This window comes from Alligator mississippiensis, chromosome 3 (assembly GCF_030867095.1).
Source record: "Alligator mississippiensis isolate rAllMis1 chromosome 3, rAllMis1, whole genome shotgun sequence".
NCBI classification, from domain to species: Eukaryota; Metazoa; Chordata; order Crocodylia; family Alligatoridae; genus Alligator; species Alligator mississippiensis.
In genome coordinates, this window is record NC_081826.1 from 242,647,754 (window position 1) to 242,671,635 (window position 23,882).

A 23,882-nucleotide genomic window follows, 5' to 3' on the forward strand; every position below is an offset into this window, starting at 1 on the left:
AGATTGCCTTGTCAAAGTATTTTCTACTCATCTTAAGCTGATGTTGGCCTTGAGTATGACTATAAACTGCTCCTGACTGGAGGGCTTGGTCACAATGTAGGGAGGAGGGCTACTCATGGTGGAGTGCCTCCTACAAAACACCACAATGTTGCAACCTTCAAAATAAGGCACATATAGGGCACCTCAAAACCCTAGCCCCCACTGCTTTGTAGGTATCCTTAAGCGCTGGGCTGAATACTATGGAATACCATTCTCCAGTGAGATTGAAATACAACATGAAGACCTTGAAGAATTACCACAGTTTGAAGTTATGGATTTGGACAATAAGCCTACATTAGAAAATTTGCAGAAAGCCATTAAATTGATTCCTGGGAACAAGGTATCCCACAATGACTGCTTGCCTGCTAAAATCTCCAAATGTGCCAATGATGAATTACTTCAAAAGCTTCATGAAGTTATACTACTCTGTTGTAAAAAGGAAGCAGTACTGCAAGATTTCAAGCATGCTTAGATTGTATAATTATACCAAAACAAGAGGGATAAAAGTGACTGTGACAGCAAGAGAGATATCTCCCTGTTGAACATTGTTGGAAAAGTTGTCACTTGCATTATGCTCCCTCAGCTGCAAACTCCAGGTGAAAGAATTTATCATGAAAGTTAAAAAGGTTTTCATTCAGGATGTTTCACCATTGATATGATATTTTCAGTCAAGCAACTGCAAGAGAACTATAGAGAAAAACAAATACCGCTGTACTTAGCCTTCAACAGTGTGACAAAGGCTTTTCAATTTTCAAGGCTTTTTCAATCTGAAATGACACCAAATCTCCTGGTGTCATTTCAACAGGGCCTTTTTACTATTCTGAAGAAATTGGGTTGTTCCACCCAAACTGCTGATCATCATTCTCTTACTACATCAAGGTATGAAGACAAATGTAGTGTACAAAAACAAAAAATCAAATGCCTTTGACATTAACAAAGGGGTAAAGCAGGTGTGTTTCTTAGCCCCCATCCTCTTTAACATCTACTTTTTATTCCTGTTTTTTTATGCATCCAAGGACAGCAATGAAGGCACTTATCTTCGAACCAGACTGGATGGAGCTTGTTCAACGCTGTATAGTTTAGACCAGACACCAAGGTAAAGGAGCTGGTTCTGAGAGATTTTCTGTTTGTGGATGATGCACTTTGGTTGCCCAGAGTGAATCTTCCCTGCAAAATCTCCTGGGCAGATTTTCTGTATCATGCAAGAGCTTTGGGTTGGCAATTAGTCTCAAGAAAACTGTGATCATGTACCAAGGGGTGGAAGAACCAGTACCTGACATCACTCTGTAGGGTAAATCTCTTGGTGTCATTGACAGCTTTTGCTACTTGGGTTCTTTGCTCAGCAGGAACTTTGACCTTCAGACTGAACTGACTAGAAATCAGAAAAGAAGCTAAGAATTTGGGGCCATCTCAGAAATGTATGTGGAATAACAACAAACTATCAACTAAGGTGAAAATGCAAATTCTTGCATGCTGTCACTCCTGCTTTATGGTTCATATACATAGACTACATATGCTAGGCACATCAGAAGACTGAAAAGTTTCCACATGACATATCTGCAGAAGATCCTGAAAATAAAGGGGGAAGACAAAAGCAGAGGTGCTGGAGTGCACAGGACTGACATACTTACAAACCACTATCAAGAATAGGAGGTTGAGATGGCTTGGCCAAGTCAGGAGAAAGGGAGGAGGACATATCTCCGAGAATATTTTGTACAATGAGATGTGAGGCAGCTCTAGAAAGTGGGGTTGCCCTTTATGGTAGTACCACAGTGTGTGCAAAAATGATATGATGCCATTCATCATCAGTGTAGAAAGCTGGGAGGGAGTGCACAGAACTCTGTCCAATCTGGAGGAAACATCTGGCACTGGGTGCAGCTCAACATGAAGTGACTTTGATCCAGAGGATGGAACCAAAGTGAGAAAGAATGAGGCACTGTGCTATAAACTTGGACTTCAACTCAGACGACACATGGATCTGTGAAACTTATAACAAGCTGTGTCACTTGAATTGGGCTGGTCAGCTACAAGCAGATTCACCTGTCTAGACCTCTTATGCATCCACCATGATACAAAGGATCACTGGTTGCCTACAAATAAATGCTAATGTACTGTGTTCACTAGGGTTTTATAATTTAGGAGACACCTAAAAAAAATATGTGAATGGATTTGACCTCCCAAATGTTTCATTCACTTGGAGAATTGTACAATGACACTGATGAGCTTTAAAAACAAAGTTGGCAGTATTTGTACAAAACTGCTCACCCAGTGCAGGTGATCTTATGGTAAAAAGGTTCAGGTAAATTCTGCTAACTTAGCTCCACTGACTTCAGTGGAGTATTTGGCACCTTAAGGCAGGTGTTTTACATCTACACCCCCTGGATATAAAAGAGGTGAAAAATGGCTCTTTTGCATCTCATGCATGTTTTGATGGCCTGAGAGAGGCATCTAGGGGATGCCAAGCATGGAAAGAAGGTCTGAGCTCAACTTTCTTATAAAGTTGTTGATTTCATAACGAAAATTTACATGGACAGAAAGAGAAGTGGATCCAGAATCAGTGCAGTGGTGCAACTGCATGCCCTTTCAGATGACACTGTGGGAGCAGCAGCTGGATACATTTTTCAGTCCTCACATTAGCTAAGAATCCCACCCCCTACTTCTTCTCTGTACTAAAAGGCATGTCCTCTTCCATTCCCCCCCTAATTTTCCTACTTTTGCCAGTGTCCCCACTGTCTCCACCTGTTGCAAAGGTGCGGGAAGCACCTGTTCCATTCTAGCTGGGCTGCATGAGAAGCCAGGTTTAGCCTGGGATAGAGACAGCAGAGATAGTAGGTGGCTTCCCACTCCCGCTGCGTGTTCCCTGCTAGCCCAGAAGCAGGCTCAGGGGGAGGAAAAATCCACACAGCACTACCTCTGCCCTACCCCTGCCTGGCTCCCCACACAGACTGGCTGGAGCAGGGAAGGGGTAGCTCTGGAACTCCCCTACCCCTGGGGCAACCAGAGACAGTGGCAGTGGTAGGCAGCAAAAGGGATTAATGGGAAGGATGGGAAGGGGAGCTGGCTCTGACCACAGAGGGGAGGGAAAGAGGAGCAGAGTGTGGGGGTGTGGAGGTTCTTACATGATTTGGGGACTTTAAAAGTTCCCAGCTGGTACTCCTGTGGCATGATCTACCAATCTTATTTGGGTGGAGGCAATCTGGGAACAGGGGCATAGCCACTCCTGCAGCACCAGTCACTGCTCCTGCACTCCTATTTACAAAATACTAGACCCAACCAAGGACAGAAGGAATTTAGTGTAACAGCTTGGGTCAAAGGCACCTATTTACAGCTGTCTGAGCAATGGTTGAAAGAGGTGGGCATGTTGAGTTTGTGTAAGGAGCTACTGAGGGAAAACATGATTACTGTGGACTAAGACTTAAAAAGGAACACTATAAAGAGACTCAACTCAATTATCCTAAAGATGGCAAATTAATATCAATCAGGAATTCCACAACAACACTCCAACCCTACTTATCAGGAAATACTTGGAGATACCAGTTAAGACTGTGGAACTCACTGATACAGGAAGTATTTAAAGTTCTTTATCAGGTTTCCGAAAAGAATTAGAAAATTATTGGTGCACCACAGATATAATAGTCACTGCAAACATAAATTTTGAAAGAAATATTAAGAACTTCATGCTTCAGGGCTTCAGCTTGTTAGCTATTAAACCTTCCCTCTATCTCCTAACATTCTTCTGCATCTCATTTATGTTTCAAAATAGATATGATATTGTTTTTACTTATACCACAGTGAAGGCCAGTACATGACTAGTCATGAGAGCATAGACTTCTTTTTACCCTTTCATGGGGAGGGAACACAGCGGAGTGTGCAGTACAACACTGTACATATAATGCACATAAATCAGATCAACAGAAACAACTGTTTTGCTATCATAGAAAAAAATGTAAATTTTTACCCTGTTAGGAGTTAAACGTGATGCATATTATCATACATAAAAAGCCACTTTCAGTGTTATTTAATACCTATTACCATTTTAAATGGCGTGTTATTTTACATACATTTTCTTTTCATATGGGTCTAAAATCCTTATTTCTTTCATGTGATCACTCTACGTCTTTAGGCCATTAATCAATACCATGACATTCTTATCAAGGGCAAGAGATGTCTTCAGTTTCCCACTTCTAGAGACTTGAGTGTCTGAAGGAATAACGATTTAAAAACAGAGCTAAGATACAGGCTCTGTTGCATTTTCTTTTAAGGTAATCTTCCAACTCTTATGTAAAATGAACTTCTTTGTAATCAAGCACATTTTATTTCTGTGAATGAGACCGGAGTTATTATATTATTTCTGTGAATGAGGCTTTGGTTTTGGAAAGGTCATCATTATTTTTTCCACTTCTACAGCTTGTTTAAAATAAGCAAATTAAATGACATATTCATCCCATCCTTTGCCCTGTTTCGGCTTTGTGAGAATTTATCTAAAGCAATAAGACCACTTTTAAAAATAATTTTTGAGATTGAAGAGTACCGTGTTTATGAAAAACCATCTCAGATATATCCCCATTAAACCTGGTTAAGCCAGAGTTGTTGTTAAAGCCATTTTAGGCTTAGCATATTATCCAGGAGATACTTCAGACTTACTGGCTCAGTGGCCTACGGGGTATTCAAAAATACCAAATATCCAAGCTCCCTGCCACTGTTGCGGTAACATTCAGAAAGAGTTCTTTATGTTCAATATGGAGCAAACATATTTAAATAGTTCAGCTCCATCTACTAACTGGGCTTTCAGATGTGGGTTTCTTCTTGTTTTTTGAGGGAACATTGACTATCTACATCAAAACAGCGACAATGAAACAGTGTTTAACTGCATGCTGGAATGCCACCATTCCACAAACTGGCTGCAATGAACAGCAGAGGTCCAATTCTGCTATATACTGGGCCCCTTGTGCCCACTGCAAAGGAAGTGTGGCACCATAAAAGAACAATACCCAACTGAAATGCAAAGTCATATCCATTGTAATTCTAAAGCATTTGGTCTCTAAATGCCAATATACCAAAATAAAACAAAATAAGGGTGCGCTGAAAGCCAATATCAACTTAGAAGCCTTGCTTTAAAAATAAAGTTTTTTGGGGTTTTTTTTTTAGAGATTGCTCACTTATTAAGAATAGCTGTGCATTCTAAGCACTGTGTATTTTGCCATGTTGCAATTTGAATGGAACATAGTGAGCAGCCAGCATCTTTCTCTTGTGCAGAAGGTGGGTGTGTTTTTGTTTTGGATCCTATTTTGATCTCCCCCTCCCCACCCTCCCACCCCCCAAAAAACCCCCAAACAAAAACCAAACCAAACCCAAGAGGCTAGTAACCCCTGGACAGCGTTATCATTTATTAGATAGGAAATGACATTTTTACTATAGACACTGTACCAAAGTGGCTTATACCAGAATGGAATAACTAGTACATCCTGGTAGTATTCTAAAAAGCAGCTGTGTGCAATAAGCATGCAATTATGGCACATGGTGAGCAAGCATGCAGGGCGGGTTTGTTATTTCACAATAACTTCATATCCTAAAATAGGTAAGATCACAGCCTGGCTTTTTAAAAAAGAAGAAAACCAAAACCTTTTTGCCTTTATACCACCCCCCTTAGAATGTTTTCTTTTTGAGACTTACAAGGAAGTGTTGTTTTAACTAAATTAATTTACTCAGGTTAAATATAGTCCTGAGCCAGGCAATGTTAGCTTTGTGTTTATGGTAATGCTCACACTGAGAATACTTTAGAGTTCAGAATATATATCAGCATGCTGAAGATCCACAAATACAGACACTTTCAAAAATACATTTGACACTGGTGGCAATAATTTCACCTTCTAATACGGAATATTTTAATAATCTAAAAAAGAAGAATATATATATTCTAAAGGTGCAATTGATGCCCTGCTCCCTTCCAACTATACTTACTGTCTTCTTTCACAGTGGAATTGCACAAGTTTTGTTCCTGGAGGGAACTGCACAGCCATGAAAATGAGTAACGGGTTTACTCAAAGTTGTGAGACGCTGTCTACATTTAAGAGAAACGTAAAAAAAAAAAAAAAAGAAGAGACAAGAATACACAAAGACCAATCACCAAATAATATTTTCCCAAGAAAAAAAAAACTTACAGATCACTGTGGACAAGGCCATAAATCTGTGCCATGCTCTGATGATAGGCCCCTTTCAGAATAATTAAAAGCAGGATCACAACAAAAGCTGGAAGTCCCCAACTCAAAACGAAGAAAACCAGATAGCGCCGCTCTGTGTGTTCATCATTCATCACCAGGACATACCAGAAGTTAACAGCCTAAGGAACAACACAGAATATTAAATCACTGTGATTTAATGAAATGATTAACTATCAATAAAGCAAAACAATCAGAAAAGCCAGCATATTATATATAAGGGTATATATATTTTTCCAACAAAGATTTGTTCTCATTTTCCCCCTTCACGTAATGAGAAGAGGTTTGATTAAAGAAGAGGTAAAGTTACTTTGAGGGTTAGTTAAACTTGGAATTAGCATGTGAGAGAGAGAGAGAGAGAGAGAGATCCAATTTATTGCAACAAACATTCCATTTTTGCACTGCAAAATCTGTTTGCTTCTGGGCTTTCACCGTCTCAAAGAGAAGGTTGACAGATAGTTTTAGTAGAGGCCTGATCTCTGTTAAAAGTTCTATATACTAATTTTTAGCTGTCTACATCTTTTTCCAGGATACAAAACAAACCCTTTCAACAGTTTGATTGTAATGTAGAAACAGCAGGGTCATATAAATTGCTTTAAGTAAACACACATTCACTTTTGATTCAGGGAATGCAGCCACATGCCTGCAGTGGCTCAGGCCAGAAACCGGAGGCGCTAGAGCATGCCTCCCCACCTGCCAGCCACTGCCAAAGGGAAAGGACTGAAGCTCCAAGGCTTTTCCTGCATCCCTGCTCAAGTGGAGGGGGCATGTCCAGGCCCCAGCCCTGGGCTAGCACCTGGAGGCTGTGGGTTTAAATTACGTCCCTGGCTGGGTCTGCCTGGGTTGGGGAGGAGTGCCTGCCAGGCTTCTGCCCATGTGCTTCCTGCTTGGGGGAGGTGGGGCAAGCAGCCCCTGCCAGGCTGAGGAGGGGATGGGTGTGGGAAAAGGTAGTGGCATTAAATTCATAAAAGCCTGAACATGAATAGTCCTTTCTCTGAAGCAAGCATGGGTTGAACACAGCAATTTACAACCTCAAGCACAACACAACAAGGAACAGCCAAAAATCTTCGCCTAAGCTAAGTTACAGCCCACTAAAACACAGTGAGAGCACACAAGACTTAGTATAATTTAAAATGGAATATAATAAACCAAAAAAGAAACCCTTGCATAAGTTGTACATAATCCTGAGCGTCTCCTTACAGCCAGGTATTCAGGAAGTCCTTCTTGAGGAATCAGCAGGTGTTGGAGATCCCACAGGACTCATCTCTACTTGGGTTTTTACAGGCCCACTTGCATCCCCTTGTCCCCCTTCCATGCTTTGACATTAGTATGCTTGTCACCTATACCAGACAGCACAGCACAGCCCAGGGATGCAAAGCATCCTGGGACGCTTAGGGACTGATTTAACTTGAACAAGAAAGGGGCCTGGGACCAACGTTTTATAAACTGGTTTGACCTAAATCAGTTAAGTCTGATACTACACTCAGCCAGGTTTTCTTAAACCAGTTTCAGCCATTTTGAAACTGGTTTATGTACACTGAGCTTATGTTCTGTTACAGGTTTAAACCTGTTCCAGATCACTTAAACCAGTTTATGTGTAATTCCTGTCCCTAGCCATGGTGCTTACAGAAAGATTTCACCTTCCTTTGCACCTTTACAAACACCTTAACTGCATATGGACCCTTTGCGAAAGCAAATGCTTGATCACTCTCTTCCAATGAGTTAAGGTAGCTGGTGAAATCAAATTACATCTAAGCAGAAAAATGTAAGGATTTGAGTGTTATTTGGACTATTGACAAAAATTGATAAGAAGGACAAAAGGGGGAATAATCTTAGTAAAAACTTATGAAAAATACAAATAAATAAAAGTACATATTTATATACATCTCTAAAGTTATTTTACAAGGGTGTTTAAGAAAGTAACGACTTTCAAAATAAAACCATTTTGCATGCAATAATCATTTACCAGACCACATCACTTCTCTACATAGTCATAAATGACGGATACCTTTGATAATCCCTCCAACAGTATTTGCTACTACTGTGCAATATCCCACTCATTGCATACAAAATGGTTATATTTCAAAATTGCTGTTACTTTCTGAAACACACTTGTATCTTTTTAAGTTGACCTCATTATCAAATGGGGGCACACAAAATATATCATACTTGCCATGCATGAATAGCACTTTGTAGCCCTACAAGAACAGTGCAATTGGGATGTACAGGGGTTCCAGCACTCTGGCTAGAGAGCTACAAAGTTTCCTCAAAGGAGAGCCTTCCAGCCAAGAGGCAATAGGAGGCTACTCCTTGGGTCCCCTGTCCCCAGGAAGCCCAGTCACTAGCAACCTGTCCTTCCCTTGCCAGGGAATGGAGCAGGCTGTCAATGATCAGCTGACAGTTGTTGAAAAGCATCTGCTGGCAAAGACGAGTCCACTGCTGCCTCTGGGGATGAACTGCTCTCCTTCCACCTACCACTCCTGGTAGTCCCACTGCTGCTCTCAAAACCTCACCTTTTGCCAGGGCTCTTGCAGTAGTGGCAGGAATTCTCTCACCCTAACCCTACTGCCCCCATTTCCCACTCCACCAATCATCAGAATTGCTCCTGAAGCCTTTGAAACAGCAGTGGCTGTCACAACAGGGTCCCAGCAGGGCTCCCTGGCAGCTTGCTGCTGGATGCATTATCAGGGAACTCTCCCTCCCTCTAGGGGAAGGAGAGCAGAGAACTGTGGGATGCTGGGGGTCCTAGAGACCCCTTTAACATTACCTGTAATTGTATAGGCATTGCGTGTAGTGTTGCAAAACCAAGAAGTTCCTCTTTGAAAGGGTAAGTATTCTGCAGTGTTTTTGCCATCTTTATAGTGCTACAAACAGCTTGAATGGATATATGCTTGTTTTTTTGTAGTGCTCCAAGGGCACATGTAGCTCTACAAATGTAATGCCTGTCCACGGTCTTAGAGAACAGGCCATCAGCAAGACTATGAATAGGAAGTTAATAAAATTCTGCAGCACTGTTCCCCCATCATTAAAATTACTATAGTTTTAAAGCTTGTCTTTTTTGTTTGCTTGTTTGTTATAGTTGGTCCAATACAAGATATCACCCTAAGAAATCCTTGCCTCTCACAATAGTCCAGAAGATATCTTCCAGCCCCAATCACTTTGTTTAACACATGATTACATACACACAAAATAAAAGGCCCAGCAAATTATTAGTTTTTTTTAACAAATATCTATAATGGTACCCATTCATGTTACGTATTTAGCAACACATTTCTTCACTTTCTTCCATCTTATAGAGGTTATACTACACTGAGCTGAGGAAATAATTTATACAGTTATTTCCGGCCTTTTATTTTGTGAACAGATTATCCACCAGTAGATTGCAAAGTTACAAAATACATCAGTTCAGACTTATTTGTGAATTTCATTAACCAAATATTTTGACTTCAAAAAAGCCTTCGATCTGGTGTCCCATGATCGTCTCTTGGAGAAACTGGCCAATTGTCGCCTTGGGTCCCCCACGATCCACTGGCTGGAAAACTGGCTCCGGGGTCGGACCCAGAGGGTAGTAATTGATGGAAGTCACTCATCGTGGTGTCCTGTGACCAGTGGGGTCCCCCAGGGCTCTGTCCTTGGGCCCATACTGTTCAACATCTTCATTAACGATGTGGACACTGGAGTCAGAAGCGGACTGGCCAAGTTCGCCGATGACACCAAACTTTGGGGCAAAGCATCCACGCCAGAAGACAGGCGGGTGATCCAGGCTGACCTGGACAGGCTCAGCAAGTGGGCGGATGAAAATCTGATGGTGTTCAATGCCGATAAATGCAAGGTTCTCCACCTTGGGAAGAAAAACCCGCAGCATCCTTATAGGCTCGGCAGTGCTATGTTGGTTAGCACTATGGAAGAAAGAGACTTGGGGGTCATCATTGACCACAAGATGAACATGAGCCTGCAATGCGATGCTGCGGCTAGTAAAGCGACCAAAACGCTGGCTTGCATCCATAGATGCTTCTCAAGCAAATCCCGGGACGTCATTCTCCCCCTGTACTCGGCCTTAGTGAGGCCGCAGCTGGAGTACTGCGTCCAGTTTTGGGCTCCACAATTCAAAAAGGATGTGGAGAAGCTTGAGAGAGTCCAGAGAAGAGCCACGCGCATGATCAGGGGTCAGGGAAGCAGACCCTACGATGACAGGCTGAGAGCCCTGGGGCTCTTTAGCCTGGAAAAGCGCAGGCTCAGGGGTGATCTGATGGCCACCTACAAGTTTATCAGGGGTGATCACCAGTATCTGGGGGAACGTTTGTTCACCAGAGCGCCCCAAGGGATGACGAGGACGAATGGTCACAAACTACTACAAGATCGTTTCAGGCTGGACATAAGGAAGAATTTCTTTACTGTCCGAGCCCCCAAGGTCTGGAACAGCCTGCTGCCGGAGGTTGTTCAAGCGCCTTCATTGAACACCTTCAAGATGAAACTGGATGCTTATCTTGCTGGGATCCTATGACCCCAGCTGACGTCCTGCCCTTTGGGCGGGGGGCTGGACTCGATGATCTTCCAAGGTCCCTTCCAGCCCTAATGTCTATGAAATCTATGAAATCTATGAAATCTATGAGTTTCACTTCACTCAAGTGGTAAACTGAATTCTGGAAATAAGTATTCTGGTTGCACTTTCTGGGATAGACTTGTAAGTACTATGGATAAGTACTTGGTATTGTGTTTGCTGATTTATATAACTAAGTAATGGAAAAAACACTGTATATGACATACACAATCCTCACATTGATGGTTGAATAGTAATGTTATTAGTCAATGAACAAAACCAGATTACATAACCTGGGTAATTAAGGAATGTAACAAAAGTTACTAATGATACAGTCAATTGCTGAGTGTTCCTAGAAAAGAAACATTAAATGAAAATAGAACTAAATAAGCACTCACTTAGAATTTGAAAGAATATTTGTGAAAAGATTTTTCCATTGCCCCTGAGCTTTCTTAATAACTGTTAACATCTCACTTGATATATAATATTAATTAATTATGTCAGATCCTGTCCTTGTCATCTTCTGCAAAGGAAAGAGAGATTTCTTTTTGTGATGGGGAAGAAACATAAGAGTAATGGAAAACTGCTCTTCTGTAAAAACCATCAAACTACATGGCCTTCCTGTCATACCTAAGCCTGGTTCAGTACTAGGACTGCTGACGGGACACCCTTGAACTGATTTATACTATTATGTTTTGTCAGGGACTATTGGCTCTGTTAATTTTGACTATTAACATGATTGTTCTCAGTCATGAAATTCAGCTTGTTTTTAAGAAGTCCTGCCGTATGTCCTTGTCCTTGTTTTCTCTATTTATTTAGTCAGCATTACCTATCTTATCTCATTTATCACATAGATTATACTGCTCCAGTAATCCTTGCAGAGCTTTAAGGCAATTTGGTCAGTTTACCATTTCCGTAGCAGTGTCATTTTTATCTTGATAATTACAAGCCTCTTGTCTTCAGTTTCTTGTGATGTTCCAAAATTAAATAAAACAGTAGAGTTAATTTTAGCAAATGTTTTCCTGTTGCTATGCTATAACAATAATCAGTTCTACCAAGGAATAAGATGTACGGTCCATTTCTCAGCTGTTCAGGTGGAGGAACTAATGCACAAGCTGTGATTGTTCATAGGTTCAATACAAAACAATTACGCATTAATATAAAATCATAATGAGATAATGTTCATCTTGGTGGGGTTTTTCTTCTGGAATTAAATTACTGATTGTAGCTACCGTTCAAAATGTAATATGTTTTTATGACTACTTTTTTGTTTCTTTTTATAATGGAGTTATACATATGCTTGTAAAACAACCACCACATGTATCAACATTATATAGAAGGCTTCCCCTTTTCCAGTGTATATGCCTGTACTATTTAAAAATGGACATTAATGGAAGGGTTTTATTACCAGGGTGTGGCAGGGCACTGTTGGTGCCTGCCACTTTATGGGCAGAGCAGGTAGTAGCCAGGTGCTTGAGTACAGTGGCCATTTTGCGACCCAGGATATATAAAGTGTGAAGCAGCAGTTTGCTGCTGGCAGCCGTGAGAGAGACATCAGCCAGTGGAGCTGAGGCTCAAGAACAGCTTGGCAGTTTATGGGCTGGGTCTATGGGAATGGAGAAGGCTCCAGGTCCTGGGCATGATCTAAAATTGCACCCTGCCAGGGATGGGTGGCTTGGTGGGACTGTTCATAGCAGAACAGTCCCCCAGAAATGCCAGGCCAGTTATCACCCTGGTGAAAGCTGGGTTAGGGATGCCTAATAACCTCCAGCCCCTGCACAGTCCTAGTTGGGGAAAGCCCAAGCCAGTGAGAGGCCTATGGCTCACCGGATCCAGCAGAGTTATGAGGGAAAAAGCAGGCAAACAGCTCAGGCCAGGACCCAGAGAGGGGTCGAAGGGCCAGGGGCCCACCATGAGGGATGCCCACAAAGCAAAGAGGCCTGGGGTCCCAACTGGCCTGAGATGGGTCCAGGGCCCAAGGGGGAGCCAAAGGTCCCAGGGAGGGGACCACACAAATGGGGGGAAGGGCACAGTTGAGTTTACCTGCGTGAGATGTCATCTGCGAGGCTTGGGCTGCAGTGTATAATGGAGCTGCAGAGATCCCCCTAAACATTGGGGTGCAAAAATGGGCAGGCTCCTGCCTAATTAACACCATAACTATGTATCATCAAGGTGTGGCAGGAGAGAGAGGCAGGCGGTTAGCCCCGAGACGGGTGGGCAGGCCAACATCAAACTGGCCCCAAGAGGACCCACCTGTTAAACAGGGTTACATGCAGTTTTAGGAGCCTATTCAGCAATGATCAATCCTAGATATGGTCCTTACTGGGGCTACAAGTGAATGTACAGGACAGCATTCAGGAGCAAACATAACTAAAAAGAGGAGAAGCACATCATTTCACTCATACTTGTTTACCCCACATTTTGTGGAGTTACTCCAGGTTTGCATTCATTTAAATAGGCTAAGAAACAGGGCCTCATATAGTTAATATTTTTCCATGCTTGTTGCTCTTCATTGGAGAGCTGTGCATCACACCATCAGAAACTGGTTTGTAAAAAAGTAAAAGCATATTTCTAATCAGACAGCCTCTCACAGCCTACTTCCAGTAATGTAACATTTAAACAGGAATACATATTTTTTTCCTTTTAAGTATTTACCTTTCACAGCTTCTGTGCAATGTCTGTTGTACACACAAAGGAAGCTGATGTGACATCTCAAAGAATAAGTGACCTGTCCTAGCCAGGTTTTTAAAATCCATGTTAGTCAGCGATAGTATGTACCAGGAGGGGTAACAACATGGATTAAAACTTCTGTATGTTTTACAGCCATATAGGGTCATTTGGCTGGCTGAATTTATCCAACTGTCAAAAAATGAAAGTGAATTTGGGAACCTACTGGCTCCCTTGCAGTCAAGTTGGCCTCAGACTTACAGGAGAATAGGTAATATTGCCATCACTACGTAAAACATTTAAGTTCCCCCAGCACATTACAGGGAGAAACCAGGGTAGGGTGGTACCTTACAGACTAACAGATGCTGGTGCCTACACAAGCCTCTCTGAACCACTTTGTCTTGCATGTGCCACCCCATAACTTCAGACTAACATGGAGCTAACTAGCTCTCTCTGGAGCACCATAAAAGCTCTAATGGCTGCTAATGAATGCATTGTCATCATCTCCAGCTAACTAGACATGATCCCCTTTCAAGGTCAGCACTGAAGTGCTAGACTTTACATATATCTTGTCTTTGAAACATGTCTGACTCATTTTCAAATGTTTTGCATGTTTGTATGCAACATACACACACTGTAAACATACAAACAGATTCTGGGTCAGATCCACAGTCACTGTAAACTGATGCAGCTCCACTGGATTAGTCTGAATTATTTGGAATAGCATGTTTGGCCTACCATCTGTTACACTCAGCGATTTACGGTTGTTAGCATTTTCATTGGTTAACAGAAAAGCTTGAGGAAAGAGATTCTTTGCTAAGCATTTGAATCTATTGGCATCACATGTGTCAAAACAGATCTTTCTTTCCAAAGTTACTGTTACATTATTAATTATTATTATTATTATAGGAACCCAAACAAAAAATATTGCAAGGATTTTACAACGTGTGACTTGCCATAGGACAACAGATGGACAGAATTAAAAATAAAACAACAAAACCCAACAGAACCCCAAACGATTTCTCTCTCCACAGCAACCAAGTGTTTATGGCAATAACTGAGGAGAAAGAACTTTAAAAAATTATCTTGGGAAAAGAGAACTGCTTGTCCCTTTGTAGCACTCATGGGAAGATCCAGGATTTCATAAAGCGGGGTGCAGGAGCAGTGTGACCTGTGCTTCAGACACAGAAATGCAGTAGCAGTGGGTGGGTTCTTCAGCTGGCAGGCAGCAGCAATAGTAGCAGTGGCAGCACATCTGTGTCTGCACTAGCAGAAAACACCAGGAAACAGGGCAGGGAGGAGGGACTCCCCTACTGCTGCTGCTGTCTGCAGCTGAGCCCAGGTCCACATGGAGCCTGTCTGGAGTGGGCAGAAGTGGCTCCAGAGCCTAACCCTCTGGACCTCCAGGGCAGCTAGGGACAGCAGCAGCAGTAGATGGGGGATGGGGAGAAGGAAAGGGAAAGGAGAGCAGGTCCTACTGAGCACAGTGGGGATGGGAGAGGGAAATCTTATTTGCTTTGGAGACTTACAGAAAAGTCTCTCGCTTCTGCTCCTGTGGAGTCATCAACTGAAAGGGTGGTGCGACCGAGACACTGCACTCCCGTAGATCCGCCCCTGGATACATCTGACTTTCCCATTGTTACGCCTCAGCTCTGTATTCTTGGGCAACCCTGGCACAGGATGCAGTCTGTCTGACTCACAAAGGACTCACCACCCCCCCCTCCTCTACCTAAACGAAACTGATTAAGATGCAGTGAGAGACGCACCTAAGACCCTCACCAGATAAGGGTGATAAGAGTGAACAACTGCCCTAGGTCTCATTTGCATCCGAGATGGAACCAGATAACCATTCATTTACATGAGAGATGGAAAACAGAAAGCCTGAAGCAGAGACTGCAGTGAATTCTGGGACCAGAGAAGCAGGAGAGCACTGCATGATGGGGAATCTGTGCTTCCCATGTTAATCAACCCATGTTCACACACACCCAGCTCAGCATTTATCAGACCAGTTCTAATCTGGATTTGCTAAGGACTTCCCCCCCCCAGACACACACACACACAGCTCTAAGTTTAATAGGCATCTTGGGCCGTACATTCCCCGGTCCCACTATGGGAGGCCTATTTAAACTTGATTGACTAAACCTCGGTTGCCAGGTTAGGGAATGCTGAGGCAAGAGACCGAGTCAGAGGGTGTATGGGCAACATTGGAACAATGGTTAAGGGTTCATCACAGCATCCAGCCTGCTGGAGCCCTAATCCCATGTGTTGTCATATCTTTCCCGAGACGACTGGTGGAAGTCCTCTCCACAAAAGGTTATGAGCACCCCAATAATTGCTTTAAGTCTGTTAAAAGACTATAGTAAGATCTGGAAAAGTCATGCTAAGCTGAGGCTTGTGCACAACAAGTAAAAATCCAAAACCCTGATGCTGTAAACTATCTATTGCTCCTGAAGAAACCATGAGATATCCCATCAGTATATCTGCCATCCATAGGAATCTCAAGCTGGCTCCCAAGTATTTGGGTTACTCCCTAATCTTAAGTGTTTCCTGATTATCAATCAGTTTCCTGAGATGGTCCAAACCAGATAACCCCTTGTCAACAGAAAAGACAACGATTTACACTACTGAGGGTGCTTCGAAGCAGCTGAACTGAGGGTATAAAAATCTGTAAGTGTGTGCGCTGCAAAAAGGGGAAAGAAGGAGAAGAAGAAAGAAGAACAGATCATCTCTCTCTTCAAGGATTGTGCTACAGACTGTGCCTGTCAGCTTTGCAGCCTGAGTACCGTGGACTAGGTGAGATTCCAGCGCTCGCTCTCTATCTCTTTTTTCTAGGCATAAACTTCTGAACCTGAACTGTATCAGTTAAGCTCGAGCTAAGTTTCCCCAAATACTTAGTGAAACCAGGGTAGTATTGTCATTGTTTGTGTTTGTTTTTCTTTTGCATGTCTGTTACTACTAGTACTATTATATATTTCATATGCTTAGCAATAAATAACTTTTATAGTCAAACTGGTAGTAATTGGGTATATTTTTCCTTCTCTGCTTCTCTTTCCTCCCGTGCTCTGCAGCAACGCTTCTTTTACTTATGCTAAAGATCCCTGTGAAGCCTAAATTATTGTGGGGTCTGCTCATCAAGAGGCCAAAGATTGGGACGTGCTGAGTTTAAAACACATAAGGGGATCAGCTTGTACAGGCTGATTAACCCAGTTTGACTCAGACGTGCCCTTATGAACTGAATGCTGGCCCATGAGGGTGTCAGCTGGACACCCAGCCGGATTCAGAAGGATTCTGTTCACCTGTGTGCTTGTGTCTGACTGCATTTTATTGTTGCTCTTATGAATTGATTCTTGGCATATGAGGGTGTCAGCCTGTCCATACTGATCAGCCCGGCCAGGTCAGGCGTGTCACGTTAATTTGTGTGTGTTTGTGTGTATGACTGATTTGATGACTGGAGGAACCCAGTCCCATTGAGATTGAGTCCTGCAAGATAGCTCCACTGGGGGTGAGGGCTTGCAGAAGGGAGAGATACAGCTCCATATAGTAACACAAGCAGCACATCGACAGAATCACCAAGACCCTAGAAACTATCCTTTAATAAATGAGCACACCACAAAGTAATGGGCAAATTTGGTAACACCATTGGGCAGGGTAAAACTTCATAGGTCAAATACATTCAAGCGCACTTGAACACAGGGGGGTAAAGTTTTCATCTGTGGCTGCATCTACTGCACATGCAAACCCTCACATTTGTACAAAAATGCTGTTTATATGCACGTTGGACAAACAGGATGAGAGGCTCCGTATGTAAACAACTTTGTACCCCCTTAGTATGAAATGTGAAAAAAGATGTCAATCTCCCAAATTGGGACTGTATAAGTGAAGTCGCATGGACTGAGCAGCAAGGCAGTCAAGTAAAGCTGAGCTCTGCCCTAACATCTAGTAGGTTTCCTGTTTATCCTCCACCCATGTAGATCAAGTTTCAAAAGTGAGTTTCAGGACTCCAGTTGGGTAGATCCGTTTGGAGAATCAAAGGTATTTTTGTGTTATCTTTTATCATGAATTATAAAGCACATTATGAATATCAATGACTTACATTTCATTACAGTTTTTAAAAAATCCTCCAATGAGCTAAATCTTAGGAATTACATTTACTGCTCTGTCCCTTTAAGGCTGGCTGATGAGAGTTTACAAGTCAAGAGGGGCATGGCCTGATAACACAGTAGAGAAGGAGAGAAAGAGATTGACTGATTGTCCTGGAAGCTAATGAAAGAAATTCTTGTAAGAAAAGAGAGATAAAGCCTTAGAAGCAAGATGAAGACCCTGTACAGAGAGCTCCAAGGGCAAAGAAAAGAAAAGTAAAGAGATACAGCAAGGTTTCAACCAGTCAAAGAGTTCTACTGTTTGATTTAGAGTTATTATTTCATGCTATCTATGTGATAGAAGATAATCAGTTTTGTAAGATGAATATAATTATTCTACCATGATAGTTAATTTCCTCCTTTTGGAGTCCCACAGTAATTCTATGACTCAATAGAAATGTATAATGAAAAAAAAACACATGGTGGAATTCTATTTCCAATCATTAGACAGGACTGTGCACCAGCTATTAGAGTATTCCTTTCCTTTTTGTTCTTGCAGATTTTATACAGTTAATCCAGGTTTCCTGAAAATAAAAGAAACTTAAACTACATGCAGTCATGTACGTGATAGAGATCATTCAGTGAGGAGTGGGTTAACAAACATCTGTCAAGGATGAGCTCAGAAATCTTGATTCTGCCTCCATGCAGGGAACTGGACTAGATGATTTCTTGAGGCATCTTCTAGCCCCAAATTTCTGTGATTCTATGATATCATGCCCTGCTATAGAAACATGCACACAAACAGAAGGAGAGTGTATATTGCTATGATGAATTCATGGCAATTTATTTTCACAGTGAAAATTTACCCTAGAGTGTTGTGTGCCAATTCCTCCTTTGAAAGGATTATGAGGTATGAAACCCCAGAGGCACACCTAAACACTTAACTTCTGTGCCAGCGGCTGGGCTGTTGGCAGTGGTGGCGGCCAAACCGGCAGTGCAGCAACTGCTGTTTTTGCATGCACATCCAACTCTGCACCTGGGGTTTGTGCCCTGTTTGCCCCCGCCCTTAGCTATACTATTGTGAAGCCAGAGCATGCTAGAGGTTTAGAGCATTCCCTCCCACATGGGAGAGAAAAGGACTGAAGCATCCATATGTGTGCTTGCTGTCTCGCATAAGAGCAAAAATAAAATTCATACTACCCCAGAGAGTGCAGAAAAAGCCCACAAATTATCCAGAAGAGCTTGTGGCCCACGTTGATTTTAGTGAAAAGGCCACAAAGCAAATGTTAATTGCTGTAAATTCTGAATTAGTTTGTACTTTCTTGAAAGGTCTGTGTTGGGGTATCTGGACGCCTGCAGCAGTCCTGCCCCTTTTACTGTTTCCCACACTCCTTTCTGCTGATTCCTATTTAGCCACATGCAATTCAGGCATAACTGAGTGAAAATAGATAGTCTTTTTAAGATAGTACGTAGGTATTTAGGATTAAAAGGGACAGATCACAGAATCCAGTTCTTTGCAACTAGCCATGTAATAACCTTACAGGCCCATCCCAGATAGGTATACTAGGAATCTAAATGTGATTTAGAAGGAATTTAGGCTCCTCAAAATCATAGAGAGTCCTGTCAACAAGTATCCAGAATGCATTTACGCTAGTAACCACATAACTCCTCAGTCACCTAAATTTACTCAGTACCTACATCTTGGTCTGAAAAACTCTTTAGGTTTTTCTCAACATGTGCAAAAAACTTATCTGAGCAGCTAGGCACTTAACTTCTACCTAAGCCCTGCTACAATCCAGAATGAACCTAGTCTAAGCACCTACAATTTGCCTGGGTTCTGGAAGAGGCCTGATCCATTGGACAGGCTCAGAGCACAACTAATTCCCTCAACTCAGCACAAAGTACAGCACACACAGTCATTTTCTCTTGAAAACACAGCTCCAGGAGTAGGAAATGCAGTGATTGTCTAAAGTGAAATATCAACCCTGGCCTAAAAGCCAGGTTAACTATTTCATGGGTGAGCACCCAAACAATAAAGCCATTGTGCAAAAGTTGGGTGCCACTGCAAGCATCATCACCATTATTAGGCTTTTTCTTTCCTTTGCATTTCCTGGCTTCTTTAGATAGCTTGATACTCAGCTGGTTTCTGAAGATTGCTTCCTTAGCTGCCTTATTCACAGCTATGTTAGTAGAGGGAACCTCAGTACCTCACTCAGTGCTCAGTTTTCCTTTAAGCAGCAGGCATAGGCAGAGGAAAAAAAATGTTTGGGGGTGCTGAGTGCATGTGCTCCCCACAGCAGGTAAGTCTGTGGAGAAAGGGGCAGGAGGAGGGAAAAGGGTGGTGGGGGGGGAGGGGGAGATCGAGGTTCCAGCGGTAAGGGGGGGAGCAGGACATAGGCAGGAACAGGGCCTGGGGTGAGTAAGGCCCCGGCCAGGCTGCAGGGTGGGACAAGCAGAGGCCCGGGAGGCATAAGCCCCACTGGTCTGTGCGCAGGGTGGAGGTGGCTGCTGCACACTTGGCCTTTAGTCTTGCAGCCCTGAGAGCCACACGACGCCACGCGTGTCCTGCTGCTGGGTGGGCCAAAGGAGCAGCGGCACCTACCTCTGCCCCATACACAGATTGGGAGGGCATGTGCCCCCTGGGCATCCACTTGTTCCACTACCCAGCCCGGCCAGGGCCCCACTCACTCCAGCCCCTGGTACTGCCTGTGCCCCACTCCCTCCCTCACCATGGTGGTGAAGGAGGCAGTGGGGCTGGGGCTGGGACAGGCCCTGCACAGCTGGTGTGGGGCGCAGGATGGAGCTATGAGTGGTTTGTCCAGGGACTCCCAGTGTGGGGACAGGGTAGTAGCTCCTGCTGCTGCACTCACCCCGGGAAGCTCGTGGAGTGTGTGACCCTTGATCTGTGTGGGACAAAGGTAGGCTGCCCCTATGGAGTGGGGCCGTGCCTATACTGGGCTCGTCCTGGTGGGCGGGGAGGGTGGGAGAGGGGGGTTGGGCTACGCTTGGGACAGCAGCATTGGGAGGGGAGCTGGGGGAGCTATGGTGAATTTTGGGGTAGCTGCAGCCCCTCCCGTAGCCCTTCTCCCAGTGCTGCCGCCTCAAGAGTAGCCTGGCCCAGGCCCAGACCCCCTGGCTGGAAGCGCCTGGAGCAACCCCTGCCCCAGCCTGCAGTGGCAGCACACCCTTGTCCCATGCAGATCCAGGACACATGCCCCACATGCCTCCCAGAGCGCATGCAGCAGGACAAGCCACATCCCCTAGATGAGCCACTTGTGGATCTGTCCTGCACCCCACCCCAGCTGTGCGGAGCCTGCCCCTGCCTCAGCCCCACTCGCTCCCTCACCATTGTGTGCGCCCCTCCCCACCCCAGCCATTGGAAGCCTGCAGCTGGACTGACTTGCGGCCCTACTGCTGCCCCGTGTTGGGGGGGCGAGGGGGCTAAGCCCCATTAGCCCCCCCCCTTCCACTGCCTGTGGCTGCAGGTCACCTAGGAATACCAAGGATCCAGACAGAATCTAAAAAATGATAATCATGTGAGACTTCAACTACTCGCGGACACAATGGCCAAATGTTTCCAGTCTTACGATGTAGAGAGAAACAATGTCTTGGCCTGCAAATGACAGCACGTTGAAATAGCTACAGTGGGGATCTATGTTCACCTTATCCAGTGCAACACACAGAAGTTGATTCAAGGAGATGGAGCACTATCAAAGATGGAGCTGTAAGAGAAACCAGAATAATCTAATATAAATTTAACCACTTTAATTCAGCAAGCTAAGATGACTGACATCTGAAGTCATCTGTTGGCAAAGGAATGCAATCTCTCATTGAAATCAGTTGTTATGCCATATGATCAGAACACAGCCAAAAGTATCTAGATTGTAAAAAGTCTGCTGAGGTCATAGTGGGGAGTGACTTGTTAATAAGATTTAGTTTTTTTACTGTGAAACTGAGTAGCAGCAATCAAAAAGAGTATAAATGAGATTGTTTGTGTGGCTGCTTGCAAATGCTTGGGGGCAGGGGGAGAGGGGGACCCAGAGCTTTACTTTAAACTGCATCCTCCCTAAGAGCTGGCCTAAAACTCAGAGGAAAGCTGTCAGGTCTAGGTTTCTGTTGGTTTCCATTCCACTTTTAATTCGATGTTTCTTCTATTTTATGCTAGATGCTCGTCAGAACCTCAGGTAGCAGAGAAACCTCTTTGGGTGTCACTGAGGTGAAATCCCAGGTTTGGCTACAGCATGCTTTATCACTTTTATATTTGGCCCTCACATCTTACATTTTGTACAGTATGGTAGGAGGTGGGGAAGCAGCAATGTGAGTCAAGAGACTGCATATTTGACACCACATACTGTAAACATGATGTGTCCAAATCTCATCAAAAGCATATATGTACAGAAGCGTATGCATCAGGTTGATACTCTGGGTGTACCTGCAGAAAGAGACATGATAAAGCCTACTCTAATTTCTTCCACAGCTTGGTCACTGCTTAGATTAATTTACCTCTAAACACGTAGCATACCTGCGTGATTTAACCTGCCAACTCCCACGGGAGTTTTACCTGCTTATGTCACGTCACAATTCATATCAGAATTCTAAAAGCGTCTGTGACTGTATTGACTCCAAGCTGATGCGATACAGGCTCTTGGCCTCACACTTGCTTTTTGCTACATTGTGAACATTTATTTTCATTTGCGTCTAGAGTACAACATGGCATTCATTCCAGTACCAACCAGTATAGCTTATACTATTACACCATCATTAAGAGACTTGCAAAATGGAAATGTAGGAAATTAATTTCGAAAAGTCATTAGCCCTAGAAAAAGCTGATTCTTCAGTGTTTTGAAAGTATACCTTCTACAGAAGAACTTTTCAAAGTGCACAGTAGCAGTGGATCATAATGGAACTTTTTGGAATAAGTCAATACACCATGGTCTGAAAATTTTCGTCTAGATGTGTTGCTTTCTAGGGTTAGTTGGGTTCATCTACCTTTGTTTTTTTGTTTAATTGGATTGCAGAGGCAGATATCAAGAAATTCAATAAATATATGAGTCCATTGGTATTAAGCAGACAGTTATGAATCAGTTAGGGAGGAAGATACTAACCTGAATGAGCATCCAGCTGAACTGACAAAGATAAAGGTAATGCATAAGAGCTCCCAGTACAGAGCAGCTTTCCTGTGAGAGCTCTTGACTAATGTAAGCTGAGGCAAGAAATGAAATCTGTAAGAAAAAACAAACAAACTAACAAACAAACCACACACATTATACAAACTGGTACCAATTATAATTAAAATATTAATAAAGAAAATCAGCAAATTGTTCTCATTTGGAAGGAAAGCTGGAATGATGCAGAGCAAAGTAAAGTACCTTTGAGAGAGTATTTAATAACGGCATGAAATACTTTGGTAAAAATGCACTTAATGTTCAACCTAGGGTGAAATTGTCTCCCCTATAATCAGTGACTTTCCACTGACCTCAGTGGAGTGAATAATTTCACCTAAATATTTTTAGAAGAATTTATTGTTGAGATGAACTATTATTGTCTAATCTATTTAATGGTATTTCTTTGCCTACAAAAGTATTATTTTATTGAGGCCCTGACTGTACACTCTACAGTATTCACTTACATTGCCCCAGTGACATAATACTTTCAACCTGTTCTTGTTTACTCTTTCGTAAGTAGTAACAGTGATGAATAGATACGAGTCCTGATTCCCTTCTGTTTTCTATCAGTTATGACATTGGTATAAATGCACTGATATCAATATAATCATTCCTGATATATCTGAATGCAAGTTTAGAAGCGGACCCAGAGCTTTCCTATATTTTAAATCACAAAATTGATAAAGATCGAGGTACCTGTAAACAGCATAACATAAGCAAATGGATGTCAGCCATGAAAATGTGACAAAAACTATGACTAAGAATCATAGCAATCCCAAATTTGGGCATTTGTGGTGTGACAAAGGGCTAAGATGTCTATTCACTTGGGTTTTTTGCCACCATAAAAAATTTAAACAGGCACAAGGGTGATGTCTGTTTGCCACCTTTCTGATTATTGATAGTAGCAGGATCTGCTTCTCCATGCTACCTGTGAAGATCATAAACGAAGTCACAAATAACTACTTTTTAAGGTTAACAAAGTGACAAAAAGAACAGGCTGACTGACAACTTTACCACTTTGCATGGGATATTTTTGTACCAATGCAGTGAGAATACCAGAATACCATTCTCAGAATGAGATAAGAATAGCACCCAAAAGTTGTTTCTGACATAACTACCAAATAAAGTAAAAAATATGCTAGTAAATGCGTTGGTAAATCTTTGATGTTGAAAA

General features: G+C 42.9%; 1 protein-coding gene across 1 annotated transcript in view; it reads right to left on the reverse strand.

Moving 5' to 3' along the window:
• Positions 1–23,882, reverse strand: part of ADGRV1 (adhesion G protein-coupled receptor V1) — a 487,191-nt gene that overhangs the window by 137,630 nt on the left and 325,679 nt on the right. Inside the window, exons 84-85 of the mRNA XM_019483282.1 lie at positions 22,649–22,765; positions 6,201–6,379 (exon numbers count right to left, since the gene is read on the reverse strand). Coding sequence (XP_019338827.1) covers positions 6,201–6,379; positions 22,649–22,765 — 296 coding nt within the window. The remainder of the gene's footprint in view (positions 1–6,200; positions 6,380–22,648; positions 22,766–23,882) is intronic.